This window comes from Lynx rufus, unplaced genomic scaffold, assembly GCF_022079265.1.
Source record: "Lynx rufus isolate CCGP_SWC_20201006 ecotype Redwood Valley unplaced genomic scaffold, mLynRuf1.p SCAF_20, whole genome shotgun sequence".
In the NCBI taxonomy this organism is placed as follows: domain Eukaryota; kingdom Metazoa; phylum Chordata; class Mammalia; order Carnivora; family Felidae; genus Lynx; species Lynx rufus.
In genome coordinates, this window is record NW_025814835.1 from 19,029,730 (window position 1) to 19,055,220 (window position 25,491).

At 38.0% G+C, this 25,491-nt stretch overlaps 1 protein-coding gene across 1 annotated transcript in view; it reads right to left on the reverse strand.

The window, feature by feature from the left end:
- WDR7 (WD repeat domain 7) overlaps positions 1 to 25,491 on the reverse strand; it is a 357,963-nt gene that overhangs the window by 181,138 nt on the left and 151,334 nt on the right. Inside the window, exon 20 of the mRNA XM_047086392.1 lies at positions 18,114 to 18,227. Within this exon, the coding sequence (XP_046942348.1) occupies positions 18,114 to 18,227 (114 nt within the window). The remainder of the gene's footprint in view (positions 1 to 18,113; positions 18,228 to 25,491) is intronic.

Consider the following 25,491-nt stretch of genomic DNA (forward strand, 5'->3'; position numbering starts at 1 on the left):
TTATAGCCCTATTAAAATTCCAATGAATAGTTTCATGAAACTAGTATTGTTTGCTCTAATTTGAAGTTATATGTTGGTATAAAAATTCCCATTGACAAACGGGCTAAACCAACTTCTTAGAAGTTTTATTTGAAAAAGAAATGAACATTATTACAGAGCATAAATCACCTAAAATTAATCCTTTCTGTTCATACTTTCTTCTTTTATTTATAATTTTACAAGAAAGAGTAAGAAAGATGCAAGGAGTAATATATTCATATTTAACATTTGTAGAGGTTCAGTCTATTTCAGATTTCAATAAAACTGCATATTTGGGTGGTTATTTTTTATGCCATAGACATTGCTGGATATGGTGGACAGTTTCTTAAGGAGTAATTAGACGCAAATTAAAAGCTTCTTTGATGTCTGTATAACTGGCCAGTGAGGGAATCACGTCCCAAAATGTGTGCTGACAGGATGTGCCCTAACCCTCTGAAATGAGGCCCAGCAGGACCCTGTCCAGGGTCTGACTCATATGGCACCAGCATTGTCCCCAACAGTGGGTTAGGGACTAGTTGGTTGGGAGAGGCAGATGGTTTCATTTGTTCTATGTTTTCACTGTTCACTAAAGTTTAGGTGAATACTGGCCAGAGATAAGAGGAAAGTACTGTTAGTGCACCTGTTGCTTTTATTTCAGAAACAACCAACTCAAGTTGGATGAGAGAAAGAATCTGCTAAGTTCAGCTTTAGTGGGTCAATAAAACGTAGGCTATCTGACTACTTTGTAAATGACAACACAAAACTTTCCATTAGTCTTCATGTTTTTTCTTTAAAATTAAACTCATCAAGCTTTAAAAATATACTTTATGAAGAAAACATTCTCAGCAAGTATATAGATTTATAAATATGTAAGCTCCTTTACATATTCCAGGAATCATATGCAGTCAACTGCAAATACTTAAATATTAAAAAGAAAAAAAATATTAATACCAAAGGGTTGGATTCTTTCCTTCCTATCCCAAACCAAGTTTTCTTCAAGTGTTATCTTACTATAGCACATGAATAATCTTATGCCTATCTGATTTACTCTTTTATGCTAACTTTTTAAAAAATACAGTAACATTAAGACCTAAGTTTTAAATCGAGCAATCAAGCATTTACACATTTTTATAAATACCCCATCAATAAATATGTCATTAAAATCAGCATGTGCAAAGTCAGAAATATAATCTTTTACATACTGTTTATATATATATATATACACACACACACACGTTATATATATACATATGTATATGTATACATATATATACACACACAGTGTATATACACAAGAGAGGCGCCCCTCTCTTGGAGTATTCTTAAGAATGAGATGGAGAAATCTGAGTTAGGTGACACCACAAAAAGGCTGGCTTATATTGAGTTAAGAAACTGGGGGTGCCTGGGTGGCTCAGGTGGTTAAATGTCCAACTTCGGCTCAGGTCATGATCTCTCAGTTCTTGAGTTTGAGCCCCGCATCGGGCTGTGTTGACAGCTCAGAGCCTGCAGCCTTGAGCCTGCTTGGGCTTCTGTGTCCCCCCTCTCTCTCTGCCCCTCCCCCACTCACACATGCGCACATGCACGTGTGCTCTCTCAAAAATCAACATTTCAAAAAATTTTTTTTAAAAATAAAAGAAACTGAACCTACATAGTAATGTCAGGGCTGGGGACGAGGTGGAATTGCTCCTAGCCACGTGCTGTAGGAGTCTCACGGGGGCCTGGTCCAAAATTATCTAGCTCATATGACAACACAGAAGGCATGTTCATCACATTCATGAAGGATATAAAGCTGGACTAATAACTAATCCACTGGACAGCAAAGATTCTTGGTCTGGATGATGGCTGAAGCCAAGACGATACAAATGAAAAAGGATAAATATCAATTCCCGTTTTTACATGGGGAAGACTTGAATTAACAGCACTTTATGTAAAAATAGAGTTTAGGTGATTTCATATTTAGCAGAGGTAAAAAATGTGGATGCTTTCTAAAGAAAACCAACGGATTTTAGAATTGCAGTACCCAGATAAAGGAAAACAACAGTCCCACAATACTTGTACCGATCTGCTAGTGGTCGGGTGGTCTATTCTAGGTCTAAGGAATATAACTGATAAACTAGATTCAGTACAGATGATTGGAAGAAGGAAGGGTCTAAAAATTATATGAGAAGTTGTTGAAGGACAAAGAAAGGACATGGGAGGAGAAGTTCTTTCCCACACATATACACGAACAAAATGAGAAAAATATGGAAGGAATGACAGTGTGAGCAGTGAGTCCCACAACTGCAAAGGTGTGTGTGGTAGGAGCATCTGAAGGCCCCCCCACCCCCACATGGCTCACGCCCCTGTATCATCCCCTCCCCTTGAGTGTGGGTGGGATCTGGGACTTGCTTCTAACCAATAGAATACAGCGAAGTAATGGGATGACATGCCCATTACTGGGTTACGTTGTATGGCACTCTCACAATTAGGTGACAATAGCACGCACAGACAAATTCACCTGGTGACTTTAAAAAGGCAAGCTGCTGTGATGGGAAATGCCCACAGAGAGGGCCATGTGGCAGGGAACTGCGGACAGCTTCTAGAAACTGAGGACCCTAGCCCTACACCTGCAAGGAACTGAATTCTGCCAAAGGGCAGTGAGATTGGAAGAGGACCTCAAGCCTCAGATGAGACCCAGCCCTGGCCAGCACCTAGACTGCAGCCTGGTGAGACCCAGAGCAGCAGATATAGCTAAACTGTGTCTGGACTCCCTGACCCTTGGAAACTGAGATTATTTTAAACCACAGTATTTGTGGTAATTTATCATGTAGCAATAGAAAGGCAATACAGTGTACAAAGCAGAGGCTGGATAACCTTTATGATCAGTGATGTAGTATGAGGCATTCCTTGCACCGGGTAAAAGACTGGTCTAGAATCTAGCTACCAGATTATAAATTAGGTCTTTCCCACTCTATGAAAATGGAGCAAAAATGGGGGAGGGCACATTTTTATATGGCACATGAAGGACACTAATATCTCTACACTGAAGTCATAATAAAGCACTCAGAACAACATGAATCATTTTACCTCAACTGATATTTGTAAATGTAAGCATTCTTTTTATTGAAATGCTTTAATATTAGGTAACAATGAACTTATTTTAATTATAAACCTAGGGAGCTTTAAATAACCAGAATGCCTTAAATAAATTTAAATACCATTCTAAGAAAGGCAGCTTAGACTATTCAATTTAGTGCTTCGTTATTCTGTTTGCATCTATCGAACGGCACCTGCACCACCGTGGTTCAGGCCCTCAGCAGCTGGCTCCCGGATCCACTGCAACACTGTCCTTACTGGTCTCCCCGCCCTCGTTAAGGGCATACCCCCACCTGCCCCAGCATTGACCTCCAATATATTCAGCACCTATAGCCACAGTGCTTTGACTAATGGAAAATCAGATTACACCTTTACCTGGCTTAAAACTCTTCAATGGTTCCTAATTATCCCCTGAACAAGGATAAAGCAGCTCAGCATGACATACAAAGCCTTTTATCATCTAGCCTCCCCTTGAGTCAGTCCTTTATGAAATCCCTTTAGTCTCTGGTCAGTCCCGGCCCTGCTCCCCACTCTACACATTCACGGTGAACGACTGACACTTACTCCAAAATGCTATAGCACCTCTGGCTCTCTCCCTCCCAAGCCCTGACTCCAGCTCGGAAAATCTCCCTGCCCATGCTTTATGCCTGTCTATAATTCAAGTTCAAAAATGCTCAATTAGGGCACCTGAGTGCCCAACTCTTGATTTCAGCTCAGGTCGTGATCTCATGGTCTCGAGATCAAGCCCCGTGTCAGGCTCTGTGCCTGCTGAAGACTCTCTGTCTCTCTCTCTCTCTCTCCCCCCACCTCTATCCCTCCCCCACTCATGCATGTATGTACTCTCTCTCAAAAGAAGAAAAAAAAAGATGCTTAAGAGTGTGTCATGAACCCTTCACAGGGATTCTGCCAGGCCCGTCTGGCTAAACTAAAGACCACGCTTCTGCAGGCACAGACACCTGCCAGATACGCCATGGATTGCAAACAGTAAACACCACTATCTGCACACTTAATAGTAAAACGTGTGCTTTGACATCAATCCAGGCCCTTTGAAAGATCACGTTCACTGGAATGTGTAAAGACTTCCACGTGACTGCATATGAGCAAGTCAAACATACACGTTAGTATCACAAGCATCAAAGACACAAGGTCCTTACCCAGAGGTGATGAGGTGGACATACACTGGCATGGATGTTCATTGTCTGCTGAATCTTGGGCTGCATTGCTGGGGTTTTCTTTCTAGACTATTTTTATTTTTCGGAAGTTCTCTTCCCTATCCCTAAGTTAGTCAATAAATTCATTTCTCACCTCATGAGAAAATAAGGAGTGAAGCATTAGCGAAGATACTTGCGCAAGTGATGACAAGTCAAACCAAATTCTACAAAATCCAAATTTATGAGAAATAGCTTCCCGTGAACAGCAGAATGACTCATTTCATTGTGTGCTGTATGCAGTGAAACCCACAGAAGAGTATAAATGTCATTTTATGATGAATTATATACCTCTTACCCCAAAACATCAAAATTATTTTAGGTAATGGATGGTAACAAAATTAATACAACTGAAACGCTGTGATAAAATTCAAGTGTGTGGGAAGGCTCAGGGCACCTGGAGGGATTCTCATTTTTTTCTTCTAAGTGTTCCCAAATCGTATTTAAAAATCCACTGCAGATTTTTGGTGTATCTGAATAAATAGTACACTAAACTATTCAGATTTGCTTAGATTTAGGTTTTTAAAATAAAGACTTTTGTCTGTCTGCAGATTATTATTCTCATTCTTCAAGTTTTCTTTTTCAAAATGAACCAAGAGTGATTCTGTCATCACTGCAGCCAGTTTTCATAACCCTTGGATGCAACGGACTAGATCATGAGGCGAAACTAATGAAATATGTAGGTTTCCTTCACTCCTATACTCACATCAGCTGAGCGTTTTTAATGTTTCTCCCTCTTTCGGTTTTATACCCTCTCACATCCTGCTGGAACTCTATCTCCTTTGTCTTCTCTGGAACAGCGAGGGAACAGGATGGGAAGGAGGGTGGGCAGAAACAGACACCTGATTATTTCCAGCTCATCCCTGCTTGAACCCGGGGCTTTACTTTCTGTCATCCTAGCAAAGGGCTGATCGAGCACAGGAGTCAGGGCGGGTACTGAAGTCCCATCCCACACCACGGGCCCTGGGGCTGATGGTGTGGTCTGGTCTTTCTGCCCTGTATCCCACAGTCCTAACGCTCAAGCTGCCAACCTTTCTCGGCCCTTTTGTTTCCCCACCACTCCAGAGAGAGTATTTAACAACCTTGGACGTTTTGGGGGCATCCCCAAACTCACACAGTAGTCTAAAACCCTCAAAATACCTGGCCAAGTCTCCCTACCCCTACTATCATCTTTCATTATGTGCTTCCTCATTCTATTTTTTTAGAAATTTAATACTTTTAAATTTAGTTTTTAGATTATGAAACTATGCACTGTTTAAAGAGTCAAACAGTCCTACAAGTTAGGACAAGAAAGCAGCAGTCCCTCAATCCCACCCCCACTGTCCACTCTGCAAAAACCACTACTGTTGGCTCTCTTAGAAAATCCTATATTGAAAAAAAAAAAGAAGAAGAAAAAAAGAAAGAAAGAAAGAAAGAAAGAAAGAAAGAAAGAAAGGAAGGAAGAAAGAAGAGAAAAGAAAATCCCATATTGCTATTTTCTAATTTGTTGAGTTTTAGGCTTATCTTTAAGCTTCCAATTCCCCACTGTGGTCAATGAAAACTGGGATCTCCCTCACATATACACAGCTTACTGGTACACATCACACATACGCCCTCATTCACTCACACACGCCCCCCACATTCATGCACACAACCTGCCTTCTTTCTTTGCTTATTAGATCAGAGTTCTTATTAAACTGTAATATAATCAACATCTGTATTTTCATTATGATGTGCATGCATGCTATCCACAGCTATTCCAGCTCAACCATGTGATTTATCAAGCAGGGTAAGTTTTTCACTACTACTTATTTTTCCCTCATGGGGTAGTTAATAATTATCTTTTGTCGTTGTTGTCTTACTTTACTGACTTTGGTGTAACACACCTATTCCTCCAGTTCCTGATAAAAGAGAAAGGGAGTCACATTTGTTTGAGCTGAAAATGTCTTTATTCTACTCTCACACTGAGTTTAGATTTTAGTGTGGTATACCTTATTCTATCTTTCAAAATATGCTATAAAAACTGAGCTAATGAGTAAGCATCCTTTGCAAGTCTGAGAGCTGCAGTAAATGTTTCTCCTCCTTCTTCCTTGGCGAGACTATTAATGATAGTATGATGGAGGTTTTATCTTTTGATTTTATCATCTTTTAAATATGTTTTCCGAAGTCTAGCAGCATCTCTCAACTAAATGGCTGTATCAGTCTTCAGACAGCTTTTTTATGTCACTGTCTCCTTCCCACGCTGCACCAGTCCATACTGGCCAAAGGCAGATGTAAATATGCAAATTAACTCTTCCTCAGCTACTCTAAGTACAAATAAATATTTTCCTTTGGGGCGCCTGGGTGGCTCAGTTGGTTAAGCATCTGACTTCGGCTCAGGTCATGATCTCATGGTTCGTGAGTTCGAGCCTTGCGTCAGGCTCTGTGCTGACAGCTTACAGCCTGGAGCCTGCTTCAGATTCCGTGTCTCTCTCTCTGCCCCTCCCTTGCTCATGCTCTGTCTCTCTCTCGCTCTCAAAAATAAACAAACATTAAAAAAATATCTTTCCTTAAGACTGTCCTTTCTATTTCATCAAATGACTCACTCTTCCTGGTAAGGTTCAATCCAGAAAATAAATGTGGTAAATATAAGCCTATATAAAAGCAATTTAAGAAATTAGAATAATTCATCAATATTTCCTGAGCCAGTGTTTAGAAATTTCTGAAAACTTGCATGCAAGTTTGGATGTAGCTTTTTCTATATATATAAAGTGCAAAATTGTCTAGTAAATTGATATCCCTGGGAGTAATGACCAACTACATAGAATAATCATTAAGTCATCTAAAAGAACTGATTTATAAATGATTTGTAAGTTGGTTACAACTCTTATTCTATTTACTAAAAACAAATCCCTAGGAATGATGGCTGTGACAATGAGGGGTCAGGAAGCAAGGAAGGGGGCACACAGATTTCTCAAGCACTTAATATAATGTGCCAGTTCCTCTGCTAAGAAGGTCCCATGCATTATCTCATTTAAACCTCATATCAACCTTACTATCCCCATATTTCAGGTGAAAAAACAGGGGCGTTGCACAGTCAAGTAACTTGCACAAGCCACAGAGTGAATAAGTGGGGAAGCTGAGACTTGAACACAGTGAGGTACTAGATCCTATGCTGCAAACATATTAATTCCAAAATATTCTAAATATATACTTACTGTTGCAGACAAGCTTGTCATCTAGTTGATATGGCTCTGTTTCATTTTGTTTTTGTTTCCACGAAACCTACAGATCCTCTCTTAGACAAACATGAGATGTTCAGTTTTCCATCATGGTAACATGGGTTTATTAAACCTTCATGATTTTTTTAATTTTAATTATTTGTAATGCTTATTTTTTAGTATGAAATTTATTGTCAAATTGGTTTCCATACAACACCCAGTGCTCATCCCAACAGGTGCCCTCCTCAATGGCCAACACCCGCCCACCCCTCCCTCCCACCCCTCATCAACCCTCAGTTTATTCTCAGTTTTTAAGAGTCTCTCATGGTTTGGCTCTGTCCCTCTCTTTTTTTTTTCTTTCCCCTCCCCCATGGTCTTCTGTTAAGTTTCTCAGGATCCACATAAGAGTGTAATGTTTATTTTTGAGAGAGAGAGAGAAAGAGAGAGAGGGAGAAACGGAGCATGAGCAGGGAAGGGGCAGAGAGAGAGGCAGAGACAGAATCTGAAGTAGGCTCCAGGCTCTGAGCTGTCAGCACAGAGCCCAATGTGGGGCTCAAACTCACGAACCATGAGCTCATGACCTGAGCCGAAGTTGGACGCTTAACCAACTGAGCCACCCAGGTACCCCAAACCTTCATGATTAATAGCTCTTCAAGTAAAAATTTCCCAGCGAACAAGAAACACAGCCAATCATCAGTCTTGCGTTCTGGAGCATGAACTTCATTCTACACTCAGTGTCTAGTAAGTGGCTCAATACCTAGCAGGTGCTCAAAAACACCAGCCAGGCTATTCTCAGCCTCTGTCAAAGTCTTCATTTCAGTATCTAAATTAATAGTCTGTCCTCCTCTGCCATGACTGCAGGCTTACCTCATATGTAAATCCTACCTTTAACTCCTCCCCTGTGCCTGGAATTCTCCAACCTAAAGTCTATCATATGTGCAAGTATATGTGCAACTATGCTGAACACACAGCCTCTCTCTCTAATTAGATCATCAGCTTCTCAACGAGCTGTTTGCTTTACCACATCTTCCCTATAATGTGACAGAAAAATACAAGGTGGATAAATACAAGGGTAGCTGGTTCGGTTTCCCGGAATCCTTTTAAATTAGGTTTACTCCATTTAATCCACGTATCTGTATTTAGGAGACACAGTTTTGTCTTAAGATGAAATATTCTAACTTGATTTTTATCCTACCTATGACAGAGGACTCCTCTTTCTATACATCACGAGAGGAGAAATTCATACAGGTTCATAACTGTCTTCACCTCAAATACTTCTGTTTATGATGAAAAATTTCAAATGAAGAGTAAAAGACCTTAGGCTTCAAAATTTTAATCCAAGAAATTATGGGGAAACTCAAGGATGCTAGTCAATTTAATTATCCATTTGTGTGTTAAAAATGATTATAAAGTATCAGGAAGAAGAATCGTTCCAAACCCCACATCCGTTTTAAAACCTGTTTTTCCCCTTTAACATGGTTTGCACAGTAAAAGTAATCATTCACAGGTATGACATCAAGTCTGTGAATTATGAGACATTGTTGTCATTACTTTTGTGAATTACAACTTTTGGTCATATGGGTTTGATATCAATTATAAGGGCAATTCATGTAATATACAGAAATATAATAGTGTGCCACAATCTAATGCAATTCATTCTTATCCGTGAGGTATTATTACACCGCTCACAAAGGCCAAATGTTAAGTTCATCCTGAAGGTTATTCACTCACATGGAAAATGTTGTTTTTTTTAAAAAACAAAACAAAACAAAACAAAAAAACCAGTTCCCACATTCTTATCCAACTAAGTATTTCTGCTTTTTCCTATTTAGTCTAAATTTATCAAAGAGAATATAGAATATTAAATCTTAAAATCAAATCTTAAGCTTCTGTGATCTCATACTGTACATGTGCTGATATATTAATGTATGTGGTTTCATATAAAGGTAAAATAATTCTTACTTTGTCTAGAAAATATATAAAATTGTCTTCCTATACTAATTATGTTTATTTTTTAAGAAAATAGGAAATTTTTTCTTCACATATTAAGTATTTCCTTGCATCACATAAGATATTAAACTTGATCAAAAATTAAAATAGAGGTATCTATATCTCATAAAGAGAAACTGATGTGTCATAATAAATACATGTGTTTCTTTTATCTTCTTAAGAGATATTTTTAAGATGTTATTTTTAAGTAATCCCTACAACTTGGGGCTCAAACTCACAACCCCAAGATCGAGTCGCACACTTTTCTGACTGAGCCAACCAGGTGCCCCTAAGACTTTTTTTTTAATGACTTTGATTTGAATAAATTACTTAAAAAAAATTTTTTTAATGTTTATTTGTTTCTGAGAGAGAGAGAGAGAGGGAGAGAGAGAGAGAGAGAGAAACAGATCATGAACAGGGGAGGGGCAGAGAGAGAGAGAGAGAGGGAGACACAGAATCTGAAACAGGCTCCAGGCTGTAAGCTGTCAGCACAGATCCTGACGTGGGGCTTGAACTCACGAACGGCGAGATCATGACCTGAGCCAAAGTTGGACCCTCAACCAACTGAGCCACCCAGGCGCCCCTGAATAAACAGTTCTATTCAAAAGCATAAGATCTAGAAGAAAACAGACTGGATTCAAATCCTAATTCTGCCATTTCCTATCTGTGGGCTTTATGTAGAAAGTTACTTAACCATTCTGTGCCTCACTGTCCTCTCTTGTGAAATGGAATTGATCATGAAAATTTATTACAATTACTTGTGAGGATTAAAAAGAGCCTAGAGCATAGCCTGACACATATTAGGTACTCAATAAATGCTAGTGGGTTATGATTGTTATTACTTTAAATTCCTTTTTTTATTTTTTTTAAAAATTTTTTTTTTCAACGTTTTTTATTTATTTTTGGGACAGAGAGAGACAGAGCATGAACGGGGGAGGGGCAGAGAGAGAGGGAGACACAGAATCGGAAACAGGCTCCAGGCTCTGAGCCGTCAGCCCAGAGCCCGACGCGGGGCTCGAACTCACGGACCGCGAGATCGTGACCTGGCTGAAGTCGGACGCTTAACCGACTGCGCCACCCAGGCGCCCCTAAATTCCTTTTTTTAAAAGTAATTTTTTTTTTAAGTAATCTCTCTACCGGGGTGCCTGGGTGGCTCAGTCGGTTAAGCGTCCAACTTCGGCTCAGGTCATGATCTCACAGTTCGTGGGTTCAAGCCCCAACACTGGGCTCTGTGCCGACAGCTCAGAGCCTGGAGCCTGCTTCCGGTTCTGTATCTCTCTCTCTCTCTCTCTCTCTCTCCCCCTCACCCACTCGCACTCTGTCTCTGTCTCTTGAAAATAAATAAATGTTAAAAAAAATATATAAGTAATCTCTCTACCCAACACGGGGCCCAAACTTACAATCACAAGATCAAGAATCATGTGCTCTACTGACTGAGCCAGCCGGGTGCCCCAGTCCCTGATTTTTAAATGTGTTCTTTTAGATGAATTTGCTCAGATGGTGTTGATTACTGTTTACTTGACCAACCCCTTGCAAAAATATTATATGCAAAGAGGAAATACCACACACACACACACACACACACACACACTGTTTACTTGACCAACCCCTTGCAAAAATATTATATGCAAAGAGGAAATACCACACACACACACACACACACACACACACAGTGCTATTTTTATCACTATAAAAGATTCAGTGCCAATGCGACAGCTGATTAAAGTAATTTGTTATAGCTCCTCTGATTCTTTATGATACTTTATGTGGTGAAATGTTTAATATCTACTATCTTAGCAAACTTCAAGTATACAAAACATAATTCTTTTAAATGCACAATCACATCTTTGGCCGAAATACATCGATACTCTGTAGATTTCCCATTTTTAAAAGTCTAAAAATTTTAAAGAGAAACTAGACATTCAGATGGTACTTGTTAGCCATCTTTTGTCCTTGCTCTTGCCTCTTTTCCTTTGGCACTTTTTCTTAGGCAAGTCACCCCAGGCCAAGCCTTTAAATAGAGGCTTGGGCACATTAAATCTTGAACACATTAAAATTTCAATGGGCAATAAAAGGCAAGTTTCCTTAGTGCTAAGTGCCTGACTGCAGACACCCAGAGGAACGCCAAAAACGTACGTACCCCGTCACACACAACATGATTCCACACTCTACTTCCTCAGTGGCATGTGTTCAAACGTCTGGCCTCCGGGAAAATTCTGCATTTCTCTCCTTCCTGTGAGCATCTCTCCACACAACATACAAGCCACCTTGCTTCTCCTGCAGTGGGCCACCAAGCCCCAGAGGGATCTCTTGGACAACGGTTCACCGATACCCCTGGCTCCAAGAAGTCCACCAGAGATTCTGGTTTTTTTGACAGAGATGAGCCCAGAAACGAGGCAGAACAGCTCCCGGGGCAACAGGAGAGATGAGCACAGAGGGAAGAAAAGCAGGACCACAGAGAGAGCAACCAAAACGGTTACAAGAAACCAGCGCCATCATACAAAAGCACGTCTCCAGCCCCGGTCGGTGAAGACCACGGAGAGGGCTCCCCAGAGCTGTCAGAATCTGCTTCTCTGACTGTGCACCTCACTATGGCGCATCCCACCTTCCACCCCTCATTGAGACTGAAGTTACAAAACACATTTTCCCAGGCATTTTTTCATATCTTTTCTCATTTAAATGCAACGAATCACATCCTCTTCCTAATTTTGAAGACAGGTTGTTTTCCAAGAGAAAAAGGTAAACTTTTAAATGGGAATAACAGAGATAATTATGTTCTTAGATCTGTTCCAAGTCTCATTTTCAAAATATCAGGAGACAGTTTATCCAGAAATGAGCCTGTATTCCCTCACTAATCCGTTACAAATGCTTTTGAGTCATTAAACACCCATTAAGAAGAAGGGGGGAGGTTAAGGAAATACACACATACTACATAATAGGAAAGACGTAGTAAATATATGTAAGTAAATTGCTGGTCTGTAAGGAACACTATTTGAAATAGTGTTGTGACACCAAGTATAGTATCTACACCTTCTAAGCATAGAGCCAGAGGCCTTATAATCAGTAAACTAGAATAAGACTTTTATACTGCACCTTTTCCCTTTTTCATTCTTCAACTTATAATTCACAGTCTAAAAAAAAAACTGTACCAGATCTATGAGAATTGTAAGTCATTTGTTCTAAATTGTTATCCCTGCCCTGGTTTTTAACTTCAGAATGTTAGCTACTACAAAATATGAATTCAGTATAAAAAGGTCTTTGGATAATTATAAATTAATATACAGTAGGTATCTACAGGACATTCAGGCAGGAAGACATATTAATCTGATGTCCAGAAGAAAAGTCTAGGTTGGAGATACAGATTTGAGAGTTATTAGCTTAATGTAAGTGGTAGTTAAAAACAAAGAAACGGGAAAGTCAATCACCCAGAGGGAAGTATGAGGAAAGGAAGTGAATGACTACAAGCCATAATTTGGACTGTATTTTAATATTCTTATCAGAAACTCTCAAATACTACATTTATAAATACTCTACTCTGCTCCCTATCAACATACAACTAAAGCCAAGTGTTAAACGCTAAACAAAATTTTAATTCACATTTTCTTCCCCTTGATTAAAAGTACAGAAATGTAAATTACTTGGAGCCATGTATTTCACCCAGAAATCCACACTTTTTGATGACTTCAAAAAGCTAGGCAGAACAGTAAACATTTCATTTTACATGTATGCAATAAAATATTTAGTAATAAATACTTATATTTACAGTCTTACATTACAGTAGTACTAAATGATTTAAAGAACAGATTTAAAAAGAACATTTAAAGAATATGTGATGATTTTACTGTTTATTTATTTTTGAGAGAGAGACAGAGTGTGAGGAGGGGAGGGGCAGAAAGAGAGAGGGAGGCACAGAAACCAAAAAGCAGGCTCCAGGCTGCGAACTGTCAGCGCACAGCCCAACATGGGGCTCAAACCCACAGACCACGAAATCATGACCTGAGCTGAAGTCAGACGCTTAACTGACTGAGCCACCCAGACGCCCCTGTGATGATTTTTTTTCTAAAGGAGATAATCTATTGGTCCAAATTTAGAATAACAAGTTTGTATTTTAAATAAAATATCCAGCAATTATCAGGCTTATGTCTGATATCAAAAGCAGTAAAGGCAAACTGACATCTCACATTTGAAAAGAAAAAGATGCCAAAGTTCAAGAATTTAAGAATATTAGGCAGTGTGGGATTATATTTAAAACCACACATAAGCTTTGGAGTCAGACAGGACTTCTTTTAAGTCCTAGATCTATCACTTTAAGGACGGGACCCTTTAAAAGTGAACTCTCTGAGCTTGTTTCCTTATTTATCTATCTGCAAAAATATCAGTATCCATTTCAAAGAAATGGGAGAGTCAAGTGTAAAGGGCTGGGTACATAGTTGATTGTTTGTCAATGGATGTTACTTTCAATTGCTCATACCCTTCCCTAGTCTTTCTTTTTTCCATCGCATTTCTCTCTTTCTCTCTTTTTTTCTTTTAAATTAACTTTACATTTTACAAGAAATACAACAAATACAGCCAACACACCTATCAGAATCCACATTTCATTGCTGCTTTTGTTGCAAGCAGCTGAATCTGTCAACTGTCCCACTGATCTACCATCATGTGGTTTCTTTTTGACAATGTCAGTGACTTCTGACCCTTTACCACTGTTATATGGTCAGTGTGTCCACGATGTATTGAACAAGGGGCAGGACACTGCAGTATGACCCTCAGAAGACTTTAGTGACTTTCTTAAAGGAATCCATTGCAGGTTTGTAAATGGAGTCTTTCAAAATTCTTTTTAACTGCAATTAGGGGTAGGATGTATTAAAATGCAACATTTAGGGGACATATAGCTGCATCCTCACTCAGAATGTCATCCTTTATCAGGATGAAAAGTATATAGAGATAATTAACTACCTTAAAAAAAGATTGTAACTTATCTAAATTTTTTCTGTTAGTCAGTTTTTAGTGAGATTTACTCTATTAATTAGGACCTATTTAATGCTGTAAGGAAAAAAATACATTATTTACAGATATTGACTATATACCTAAATAAACATTTAAATTATAATACTAAAAATAAAAGTATCCTGTACAAATAAAAGCAAACACACCAAGTATCCAGTAATATTAGTGTGGCACTGAAATTATAATCTAGAAACAATCAATGGCATTCTTTTTCACTGTAAAGAAAATGTCACTGTTGTTGTTAAAACAGAGTTTAATATACAGAATATTGCAAAACCTGAAGTAATTCCAATGAAAAAGAAAGTACATTTTCCCATGCATGCTGCACTGTAATATAAAAAAATTACATGAAGTACGTTTTAATTTTTTTTCTACATAAAAACAGTATCAATCTGTGAAAATGGCTAATACAGCTTTGATGTGTAATTGAAAACATTTGGTTACAGGAAAGAAGCTGACGAACCTTAAGACAGAATGTAAGTAAAACCGAACGTGTGGGTTGACCAAGGCAAAGTGGCGTTACTTTGTAGAGCCGATCAATAGATATTAGCTTTAAAAAGAAAGATACGGAAAGAAGCTGCCGCATATTTTTTAAATGACAGGGTGAAGGTTTAAACTGTCTCAATCAAGACTCAATTTTTTCTTTCCAGTTTTTCCAGCTGTTCTCTTCCAGTTAAGGCTCTTCATTTCAAATAAATTTAATTAGTTCCAATTGATCATAGCTAACACTTATAAAGCTTTATCCATGCTTCTTTACTTTTATAAGGCAAGCGCTAACAAAGACTGCTAGGCTCAGATCAGTGTCCTAAGACAACATTCATACATCATTCTTTCTCACCCAAGAGAAAAATTGCAAACGTAATTGTTCTACCTATAGCAAAGCACTAAATTATACTTCCTATTTAACTGGTCAGTTGTTTAATTAAGTTAATTGAAGAATTAAGTCACAGATTGCTACAAATATAGTATTAACATAACAATGTGTATCAGCCTAACTAGAGCTCCCAAACAAGAATTCATTCCAAGTACACGCAAGTAGGTCCGCCTTGATATACTTTCTATTTATTTTGTGAAAAGATACAATAGAGCAATTCAATTTAAGTAACCAAAAAAACTCCCTGATTTTTCAAAGTCACTGGCTAAACTGGCCAGATTTCCCTTTTGTAGTACTTGTCCTCTACGATGGTGCTCATCCCAAAATAAGATTCTTGTGCCTGAAACAGGTTTCTCTCAACATATCTACCATATTTTTCATAACGTAATTTATATAGAATTCTAGTCAATAAAAGAAATAGGGTTTTCTTCTTAACCCTCACAAAAATCTATACCACATCTTAATCAAGTCACACAATTCAAAGGTAACCTAAACGATCTACAGGCTGCAACATGCTAGTTGCTCTGACAACACATGAAGGAAGCCTTTTCTAGTTATTTAAATTCTTTGAACATTCTTGCCCCTGGTACCCACGGCATGAAGTGAATAAGTCAACTGATAAAAGCCATTCATCACATATGTTTAACTTAACTTCTTACAGATTAAAATACAGTTTAAATAGCATTAACTGACTCTCCAAGCTAGATTTTCATTTTTAAGCTTCTTTATACAAATAAAAGAATAGCCATGTGCTATTTGCTGTCTCATGATGATGGTGGTACGTAATTTAAAATTTCAGTGTACTGATTTAATAATGCTCACCTGAGTGCTCAAAAATTAAGCTTTTTTTTCCCAGAGTACAAATTAAGTTATTCTATTACAAAGGCAACTTCTTTTCTTCTATGCATTAAACCACTACTTTTTATAGACTAGAGGGCCTTTAAAATTAACAGAGAATTAAAACGTACCTATAACACTTTAAAAAGCAATGATAACTGAATAAAGAACTAATTTAAAAAAATCTGGGGGCACCTGGGTGGCTCAGTTGGTTAAGCATCTGACTTCGGCTCAGGTCATGATCTCACAGTTTGTGAGTTCGAGCCCTGCACGGGGCTCCACGCTTGCAGTGTGTGGAGTCTGCTTGGGATTCTCTCTCTCTCTCTGCCCCTCCCCAACTTGCACTTTCTTTCTCTCTCGCCAAGTAAATAAATAAACTTAAAAGAAATGTTTAAAAAAAAATCTGCAGGTGCAATCATCTCCTCTAGTCGCGACCGAAACAAAATCCGTAATTGTGCAATGCTAAATGACTTTCAGAAAAGTTGGGAATTTCTGAAATCATTTATATTTACATTTAAGTTGAAATGTTTTCAATCAATGAACTGACACATTCAAAGGATTAAAATGTAGCAGGTCACGGCCACAAGCATTTTTACTGAAAACCAGATGCGCCTCAATTTAGTCAACTACTTATTTGCAGCAGTAGCACAAGGCTCCAGGTTGTTGATTACATGCTTTGTAAATTTTCAAGGGAGATTATTAGGCTCTCTCAACTTCATTCCAGTGACAAAATTTTAAAGGCATTCAGGTCGTAACAGTAAAGAACCTACCACACAGAGCTTTAAGAGCTAAAAACCTCCCTCCATTTTTTTTTTTTAAAGTTTCTTTAGTTTTTGCTGAAAGTTTTACTGATGTTTTCCGGGCATGCTTCTTTCAAATTATTGATGGCTATTTTTTTTTTTTTAATGTGTATTCATTTTTGAAAGACAGAGGGAGACAGAGTGTGAGTGAGGGAGGGGCAGAGAGAGGGAGGGAGACACAGAATCTGAAGCAGGCTCCAGGCTCTGAGCTGTCAGCACAGAGTCCGACGCGGGGCTCAAACTCACAAACCGTGAGACCATGACCTGAGTGGAAGTTGACACTCGGCCAACTGAGCCACCCAGGCGCCCCTCAAATTACTGATTACTATTAAGTTACTACTTGTTGCTTCACAATAATTTTGGATTTCTATGGTCAGATTTTACATAATAACCATCTATACAAAAATCAAAAGTTTATCATTCTTAATACCAATAAAAATATTTATAGTAGGTTGTTTTTAATCCTCTGTACATTAAAGAAATTGAGCTGAATGCATTTGGAGATCCAGTAACTGAAACTGACTTAAGTCTATAAAAAGATAGGCTGAACATGTATAAACATAAAACACAGAATATGGAACGATACGTGGTATATGGTTTTCCTAAATTTTACTTTATTCCTTTAGTTATATAATAAATAATATAGGTAAGATTATTCAATATCTAAACGATGTAAATAACTTTAAAAAGCAGCATCGACTTCTATAATATAGGTACAAAGAATATCTATTAAGTTTCCTTATACAGCCTACATTGCTGTTACAACTTTGGTATTCTTCAGTTTACCCTATAATTGCAAAACCTTTCATAAGGTGTATTCCTCTACACGTTTCAAGGCTTTAGTAATGATCCCAGCCTCTGAATTAGAAGGTCTCCAGGAAATCAAATGCACAGCTAGCAAGTTCATTGTTACAGCAACAATGAGCAAACCGAGACCAAATAAACACTTCTGCTTTTTTCCGCTTCAAGATCAAAAGGACACTAAAGAGTCTCATAAAACTAAACATTCCATCAATACAAGTTTCCCTCTTTTCCATCAACATATTTAATCCCATTACAAATAATCTAAAAGCACATTCCAATACTGGATAAAGCTCATCCAGGTTATGTGAAAGATGTCCCTGCTCACCGGTTGTGATGTCATCATCTGCAAGGTCATGCTCTTCTTCCTGGACTTTGGCTTCTGGCCCCAGGGCATCAGGAGCAGTGCCGATAGTCTGCATGGCTTCTGCTGAGACTCCAGCTACAACAAATGGAATCACAAGGGTTAGTTTTAAAAACTAAAAGAAAGGTGCACCCAAACTCTTAAAGCTTTTTAATTTACCTACTAGATACAAATGCAATACATTAAAACACACACACACACACACACACACACACACACACACACACTAAATTCACCACAATTAGGAAGAGTCACAAATTAATGAACAAAATATTCACATGTGCTCTATTTCTTTGTACGCATATATGTACACAGGTACAAACTACACTGACTCAACTCAGTTCTGGGAAAAACAGAAAAAGGATGCTTCAATAAATTACATTTTTACTTGATTCCTTCCAACATTTTTACTACAGTTATTTTAGGTGATCTAGACGTAATTATGCTGCAAAGAGGGGGGGAAAAACCCTAAAAGTGAAGGACCAGTTTAAAAGTTTACTTCTTTTTAATATTAGTTTGCTTACAATTTGGGGGCTAGAAGGCCGAAATGCGGACAAGCGCTCTGGGTCTATGTAAGACACCTGAAATGCACCACCTCAAAGTGGACACTATCACTGTCTATGGAGGAAGTAGACAGGAGATCTGATAATTAGCACACTGAAAAAACCTAACAGAAGCAGACGGACGAACTAGATCCGGGGCCAGAAGCTTCCATTCTGTGAATTACCTGAGAAACTTGCCAGCTGAGGCAAATGTCTTTTCCTCATAAGCTGTTTTTCCACTTTTGAAGATATATTTTGTTGCCAGTTTGCATATACTACGTTATTTCTAATTTGGCAATGGATAGTAGGGTATCTCAGTATTTTTCATATGGTTATTCAACGGGTATTACTAAATCATGAAATACAAAAATTTCACCACTGGAAGTTACTTCAGGAATTGAACCTTTTTTTTTTCCTTTTTTTTAAAAGGAATTGAGCCTTCTAATCAATCTTTTTTTTTTTTAATTTTTTTTTCAACGTTTATTTTTATTTTTGGGACAGAGAGAGACAGAGCATGAACGGGGGAGGGGCAGACAGAGAGGGAGACACAGAATCGGAAACAGGCTCCAGGCTCTGAGCCATCAGCCCAGAGCCTGATGCGGGGCTCGAACTCACGGACCGCGAGATCGTGACCTGGCTGAAGTCGGACGCTTAACCGACTGCGCCACCCAGGCGCCCCTAATCAATCTTTTAAATAAGCACTTCAAGAACTACATCCATTGTATCCATCAAAATATTTTAAAAATCAAAGCTCTAAATATTCAAGGGCTTCTTTTTTTTTTTCCTCCAACGTATATTAACTTAAACGTTTCTGCGTGAAATTCAGTCCGGCTGCCTCAGGTTTACCAAAGTCACCAAGAGACGGAAATCTCAGTCTTTAAGCACCTGAATGATCCAGAGCTAAATCTACCAGGACACAGTTCCAAGGCCTAATGACTTCAGTTTGGGGAAGAGGACACACCACGTTAGAACCACCACTTTGCTCAAAACTGCTCTGATACAAAAATAAAGGGTCAATCAGTGGTCCCTGATGAATGTCAAACGACAAAGCCATTCTTCTGCGGAATCATTTTGTTGTTGGGCTTTCAAGATAAGATTCTAAAATAAAGGACGAAGATTACCAAAAATATACTGTGAAGTTAATTACTTAATAATGGCTTTCAGTAAAATAACCACAGAGGGGAGGAAATAAGGTAAATGCCACATTTCTAAAGATTTATTGCTTAAACACAAAATCAAAGATGCCCTATTAAATCAAAATGCAAATCTCTGAAAACTCTGTCTCGTTTCTTAATAGTTGATAATTTTTGAAAATGATAGAGAAATAGGGAAAAGATATTAAGGAACAGTTGAAAAAAATTTTTTTAATGTTTGTTTATTTTTGAAAGAGAGAGAGAGAGAGAGAGAGAGAGAGAGAGAGAGACAGCCTGAGCAGGGGAGGGTTACAGAGAGAGAGGGAGACACAGAATCCGGAGAAGGCTCCAGGCTCCGAGCCATCAGCACAGAGCCTGATGTGGGGCTCGAACTCACAATCCATCAGATCATGACCTGAGCCGAAGTCGGATGCCTAACCGACTGAGCCACCCAGACGCCCCAAGGAACAGTTTAGATAGTAACAATCTTTTTTAGTATTTTCCTTTCCTATAAAATTGAAGGATTCAATAAAAATGAAGCTATTATTTGTAGTAACAGGTTTATAAATCCATTTAAATTTATCTCATTTAATCAGAGAGGTTAAGTAATTGCTCACTATAATACAGCTACTAAATTCCAGAACCAGTATGGACACATAGGTCTTTGATTTCAAACCCCAATATCCTTTTTCCATGAAGTTCTTACAGGGACTGAGTTCCTCAGGGCAGGGTGAGAAGTATGTACACAGAATATCACAACATAACCATGAAAAATCATGGAATCACACAATACTGAGTAACAACACTGTCAAGCCCTCCATGAAGTTCTTGTGCTGCGCCTGGTAACTACTCAACTGTGGGGCATTCAATTCCTTGAGACAGAGCTTAAAGAGCAAACATGTAGATCTCAAACCAACCAAGGCTGAAAGACTAAGAGGTAGCTATGCTGAAACTGGTTCTTTGATTAATGCTTTTTCCCAAAGTTATAAAATCGTTTCTCTCTCGATAGAAAAAAAAAAAGAAAATGTAAAAAAAGAAAAAAGAAAACTATAGATCAGTATCGCTGATAGTCCTAAACAAAATGTAAGGAAATAGAATTCAACAACATACACAAGGAATTATACACCATGACCAATGGAGTTTTAGTTCCAGAATGCAAGTCTAGTTCTATATTCAAACACCAATCAACATAACCCCAAATAGTAACAGGCTAAAGAAGAAAAAAGCATATGATCATAGCTGTCATTTGACAAAATTCAACATCAATCCATGATTTAAAAAAACAATAAAACTCCCAGAAAAATGGGAACAGAGATAAACTTCTTCACTTAATAAAGAGCATCTGCTAAAAATCTATAGTTAATATTGTACTTAATGGTGAAGAACTGAATGCTTTCCTCCTGTGATCAGGAACGAAGCAAAGATATCCACACTCACCACTCATAAAACATAGCATTAAAAGTTCTAGCCAGTGTAATAAAGCAAGAAAAGAACATGGATACATTTGGAGTGGATGAAGTAAACTGTCCCTATCTGAGGGTACAATGATTGTCCACATAGAAAATCCAAAGGAATCTATAAAAAACTGAGTGAGTTCAGTAAGGTTACAGAATACAAGGAAAAAAAAAACTGATCAACTGTATTTTTATATGCTAGCAATGAAACTAAATAAAAAAAAATGCTACTAACAATGGTTCAAAAAGCTGAAATACTTAGATGTAAATCTAAAAGAAACATATACAACAGGAATTGTAGGCTGAAAGCTACAAAATCCTGACCCCTCCCCCCCCCGCAAAAAAAATCAAAGATGTAAATAAATGAAATGGAGAGACATACCGTGTTCATGTCCTGGAATATTCAACACAGTAAAGATGTTAATTCTCCATAAATTGATATATAGGTTTAATGCAATTCGGGTCAAAATCTCGGCACAATTTTTTTGTAGATACAGACAAAATTATTCTAAAATTAAATGGAAAGACACAGGAACTAGAATAGCTAGAAGAACTCTGGGGGGAAAAAAAGGAAAAGGTAGGGGAAAAAAAGTCTATTCCATTTCCAGACTTATTATATAAATTTATTAAAACTATGTGGTTTTCGGTTAATGGAACAAAACAGAGGACCAAGAAAAAAGATGCAAACAAACATGCACAACCGATTTTTGACAGAGGTGCAAGCAATTCAAGGGGGGAAAGTAATCTCGTCAACAGGTGGGCTATTACAACTGGACGTCCATAGGCAAAAATACGAACCTTGACCTAAGGCCCACACCGTATACAAAAATTAACTAAAACTGATCATGGACTTAAACGTAGAACATAAAATTATAAACTTTTAGAAAAAAAGAGAAAATCCTGGATATCGAAGGCTAGAGATGACACCAAAAGCACAGTCCATAAAAGAAAAAAATAGCGGACACAGACTTCAACAAAATTCAACACTTTTGCTCTGCAAAAGACCCCATTAAGAGGATAAAAAAACAAACTAAAGACTGGGACAAAAGATTCACAAATCACATACCCAACAAGGGACTAGTGCTTAACCTATATAAGGAACTATGTATTTATTAACTTTTAAAGATTTTTTTTTTAAGTAGTCTCCATACCCAATGGGCTCAAACTCACAACCCTGAGATTAAGACTCACACGCTCTATGGACTGAACCAGCAAGGTGCCCCTCTGTAAGAAACCCTGAAAACTCTACAGCAAACAGTCTGGCAGTTCGTCAAAAGGTTAAACAGAATTATCATATAAACCCAGCAACTGTACTCCCAGGGAATGAAAACCTATATCCACACTGACTTGTACATGAATGTTCGCAGCAGCATTATTCATAAAAGCCAAAGGGTGCAAACAATGTGAATTGTCCATCAACTGAATATATGAATATGTCACAATGTATCACATAATAAATTCGTATATTCACACAATGGAGCATTAATCAGCAATAGAGAGAAATGAAGTATTAAGTAAAAGAAACCAGTCACGACACACCACATGTTGTATGATTCCATTCACATGAAACATTCCAATTAGGCAAATCTATACACATAAAGTACAGTTGTGGTCACTTAGGGCTACGAGACCTGGGGAAAATGGGGAATGATACTATGGATGCACAGTTTCTTTGGGGTGATGAAAATGTTCAGAAATTGCGGTGAGGGTTGCACAACTTTGAATACACTAAAAACCGCTGAAATGTAAACTTTCAGGGGTGAATTTGATGGCATGTGAATGATACTCGATAAAGTAATTTTTAAAAGTTTGCCTTCTAACATTTCGGATGAACCACAGCATCCAAACTACTCCTGGGTACTCTCTTGACACCTTTTCTACTAGGCAGCTGAAGAAAAAAGAGGGGGGAAGAGCCACATAAAACATTTATGAGTAAGAAAAAATGTGCCATGAATATTATGTTTACGAAAGCAATAATGTTCCATTTTTCATTTAAAAAAAAAACAAATCACATTATTGATTTTGACCATTTGTGTAACTCATTCTGTTGGTCCTCACAGTCAAAATATCTGGGTTATTTTGGTACCAATCAATAAAAAGATACTGGTTTGATCACTTCAAAATTACACATATACTTTACTTTCTAAAGATAAGTTTTTAACTATCCTAATTTCAGTCAAACTGGACATGGGGTTGGCAACAAAATACCTAAGATTCCTAACTTGTGTTGAGAGATCTCAGGGGAAGAGATATGGGGAATGGGAAAGACCACATTACTGCCATCAACTCTCAAGTCCAAATGCTACAGATCATTAAAAACTAATTTTAACAGTTCACTTTGAGGAAACGATAGAACCTCTTCCTTTTGAACTTTTGGACCATACAGTCTGGCACAAGACGAGTAAAACTATTATTTAATCCCTCCAAGCATGGTAATCATTATCTGTAAGAGAAGGAATAACATTAAAACAATTCCCAGCCACATCTTGGCTGTTTCTTATCTCCACAGTATTTAATTACGTGTTATATTACCATCTTACGTTTGCAGGCCAACATTACAGCAGATATTCTGTAAAAGGCCAAACTATTCTGTAAAAGGCCAAAAAAAGGATCTAAATCGAGCCAGTGGCTGCTGGACGCTAGGGGTGTGGACAAGACGACTAACTGTAAACTGGTATTAGTAAATATTTCAGAGTAATGAAAATAATCTATATGCTGTTTGTGGAAGTGGGGACAGGACTATCCACATTTGCTAAAAACCCAAAGAAGGGTAAAATTACCAGAAAAGGGTGAATTTTACTACGTATAAATCATACCTCAATAAATCTAACTTAAAAAAGAAACAGATACAATAGAAGGTATTACATCACTGTCACTAAAGAGAACTGAGGATTATGCCAGAACACAATGCTGTTTTCCATGAAACAGAAAGACTAGAGAAAATTGTTTTACTTTCTTTTTGGTATAAAAAAACTAACCATTTTCAAGCATAAAAGTCACTATCCACTCTCAATAAGATGATGAAATATTCCTGACAAATATGAAGAAAAGTCCACTTAGAAGATAGTTATATGAGGGTGCCTGGGTGGCTCAATCGGTTAAGTGTCTCATCTTCATTTTGGCTCAGGTCATAATCTCACAGTTCGTGAGTTCAAGCCCTGCTTCAAGCTCTTCACTGATAGCACGGACCCTGCTTGGGAGTCTCTTTGTCCCTCCCCCCCGCTTGCACGTGCACGCACGCACACACACACACACACACACACATGTGCAAGCTCTCTAAAAATAAATTTAAAAAGAAAAGAAAAGAAAACACTTATCTGGAAGCCTCGGTTTCTTGTATATTCTTTTAAGTTTATTTATTTTGAGAGAGAGAGAGAGAGAGAGAGAGCACACACGTGGGGGAGGCAGAGGTGAAGAGAGAGAAGGACAGAATCCCAAGCAGGCTCTGTGCTGTTAGCACAGAGCCCGACACAGAGCTCGATCCCATAAACCATGGGATCATGACCCGAGCAGAAATCAAGAGTCAGATGCTTAACCAACTGAGCCACCCAGGCACCTCTCTTGCATATTGATAATAAAGATAACAAAGGTTGTTCACTAGTTATATGGTGGTACTTTGCTATTTTCTTACACACTTGATGTAAGCAAACTTATTTCTCAAACGGCACCATAAAATCTAAGACTTAGTTACTTTCTGAGTATCCCCAAAATACTTGGCAATAATGAACATTTCATAAATACACCTTGTATGGGGCGCCTGGATGGCTCAGTAGGTTAAGCAACCAACTCTTGATTTCGGCTCGGGTCATGATCCCACAGTTGGGATCAAACCCCACACTGGGTTCTGTGCTGATAGCACGGAGTCTGCTTGGGACTCTCTCCTTCTCTCGCTCTGCCCCTCCCCTGCTCACGTCCTCTCTCTCAAAATAAACTTAAAAAAAAAAATCTTGAATAGAACTGAATACTTTCAATCCCATGATACAAATTTGTTATTTAAATATACCAAGAAAACAGGAGTTTTCTCAGGTTTTTAAATATACCAAGAAAAGCAAGCATTGGGGAAAGATATACAACAAAAAGGTACAGTAAAGAGATGATAATGAGGTATAGAGATAGTATTAAAAAGGAGATACAAAAAAGAGAAAGACACAAGATACTTAAGACACCAGTTAGTTCCCAAATCCAGATTTCACAAAATAAAAAGAAAAAAAAA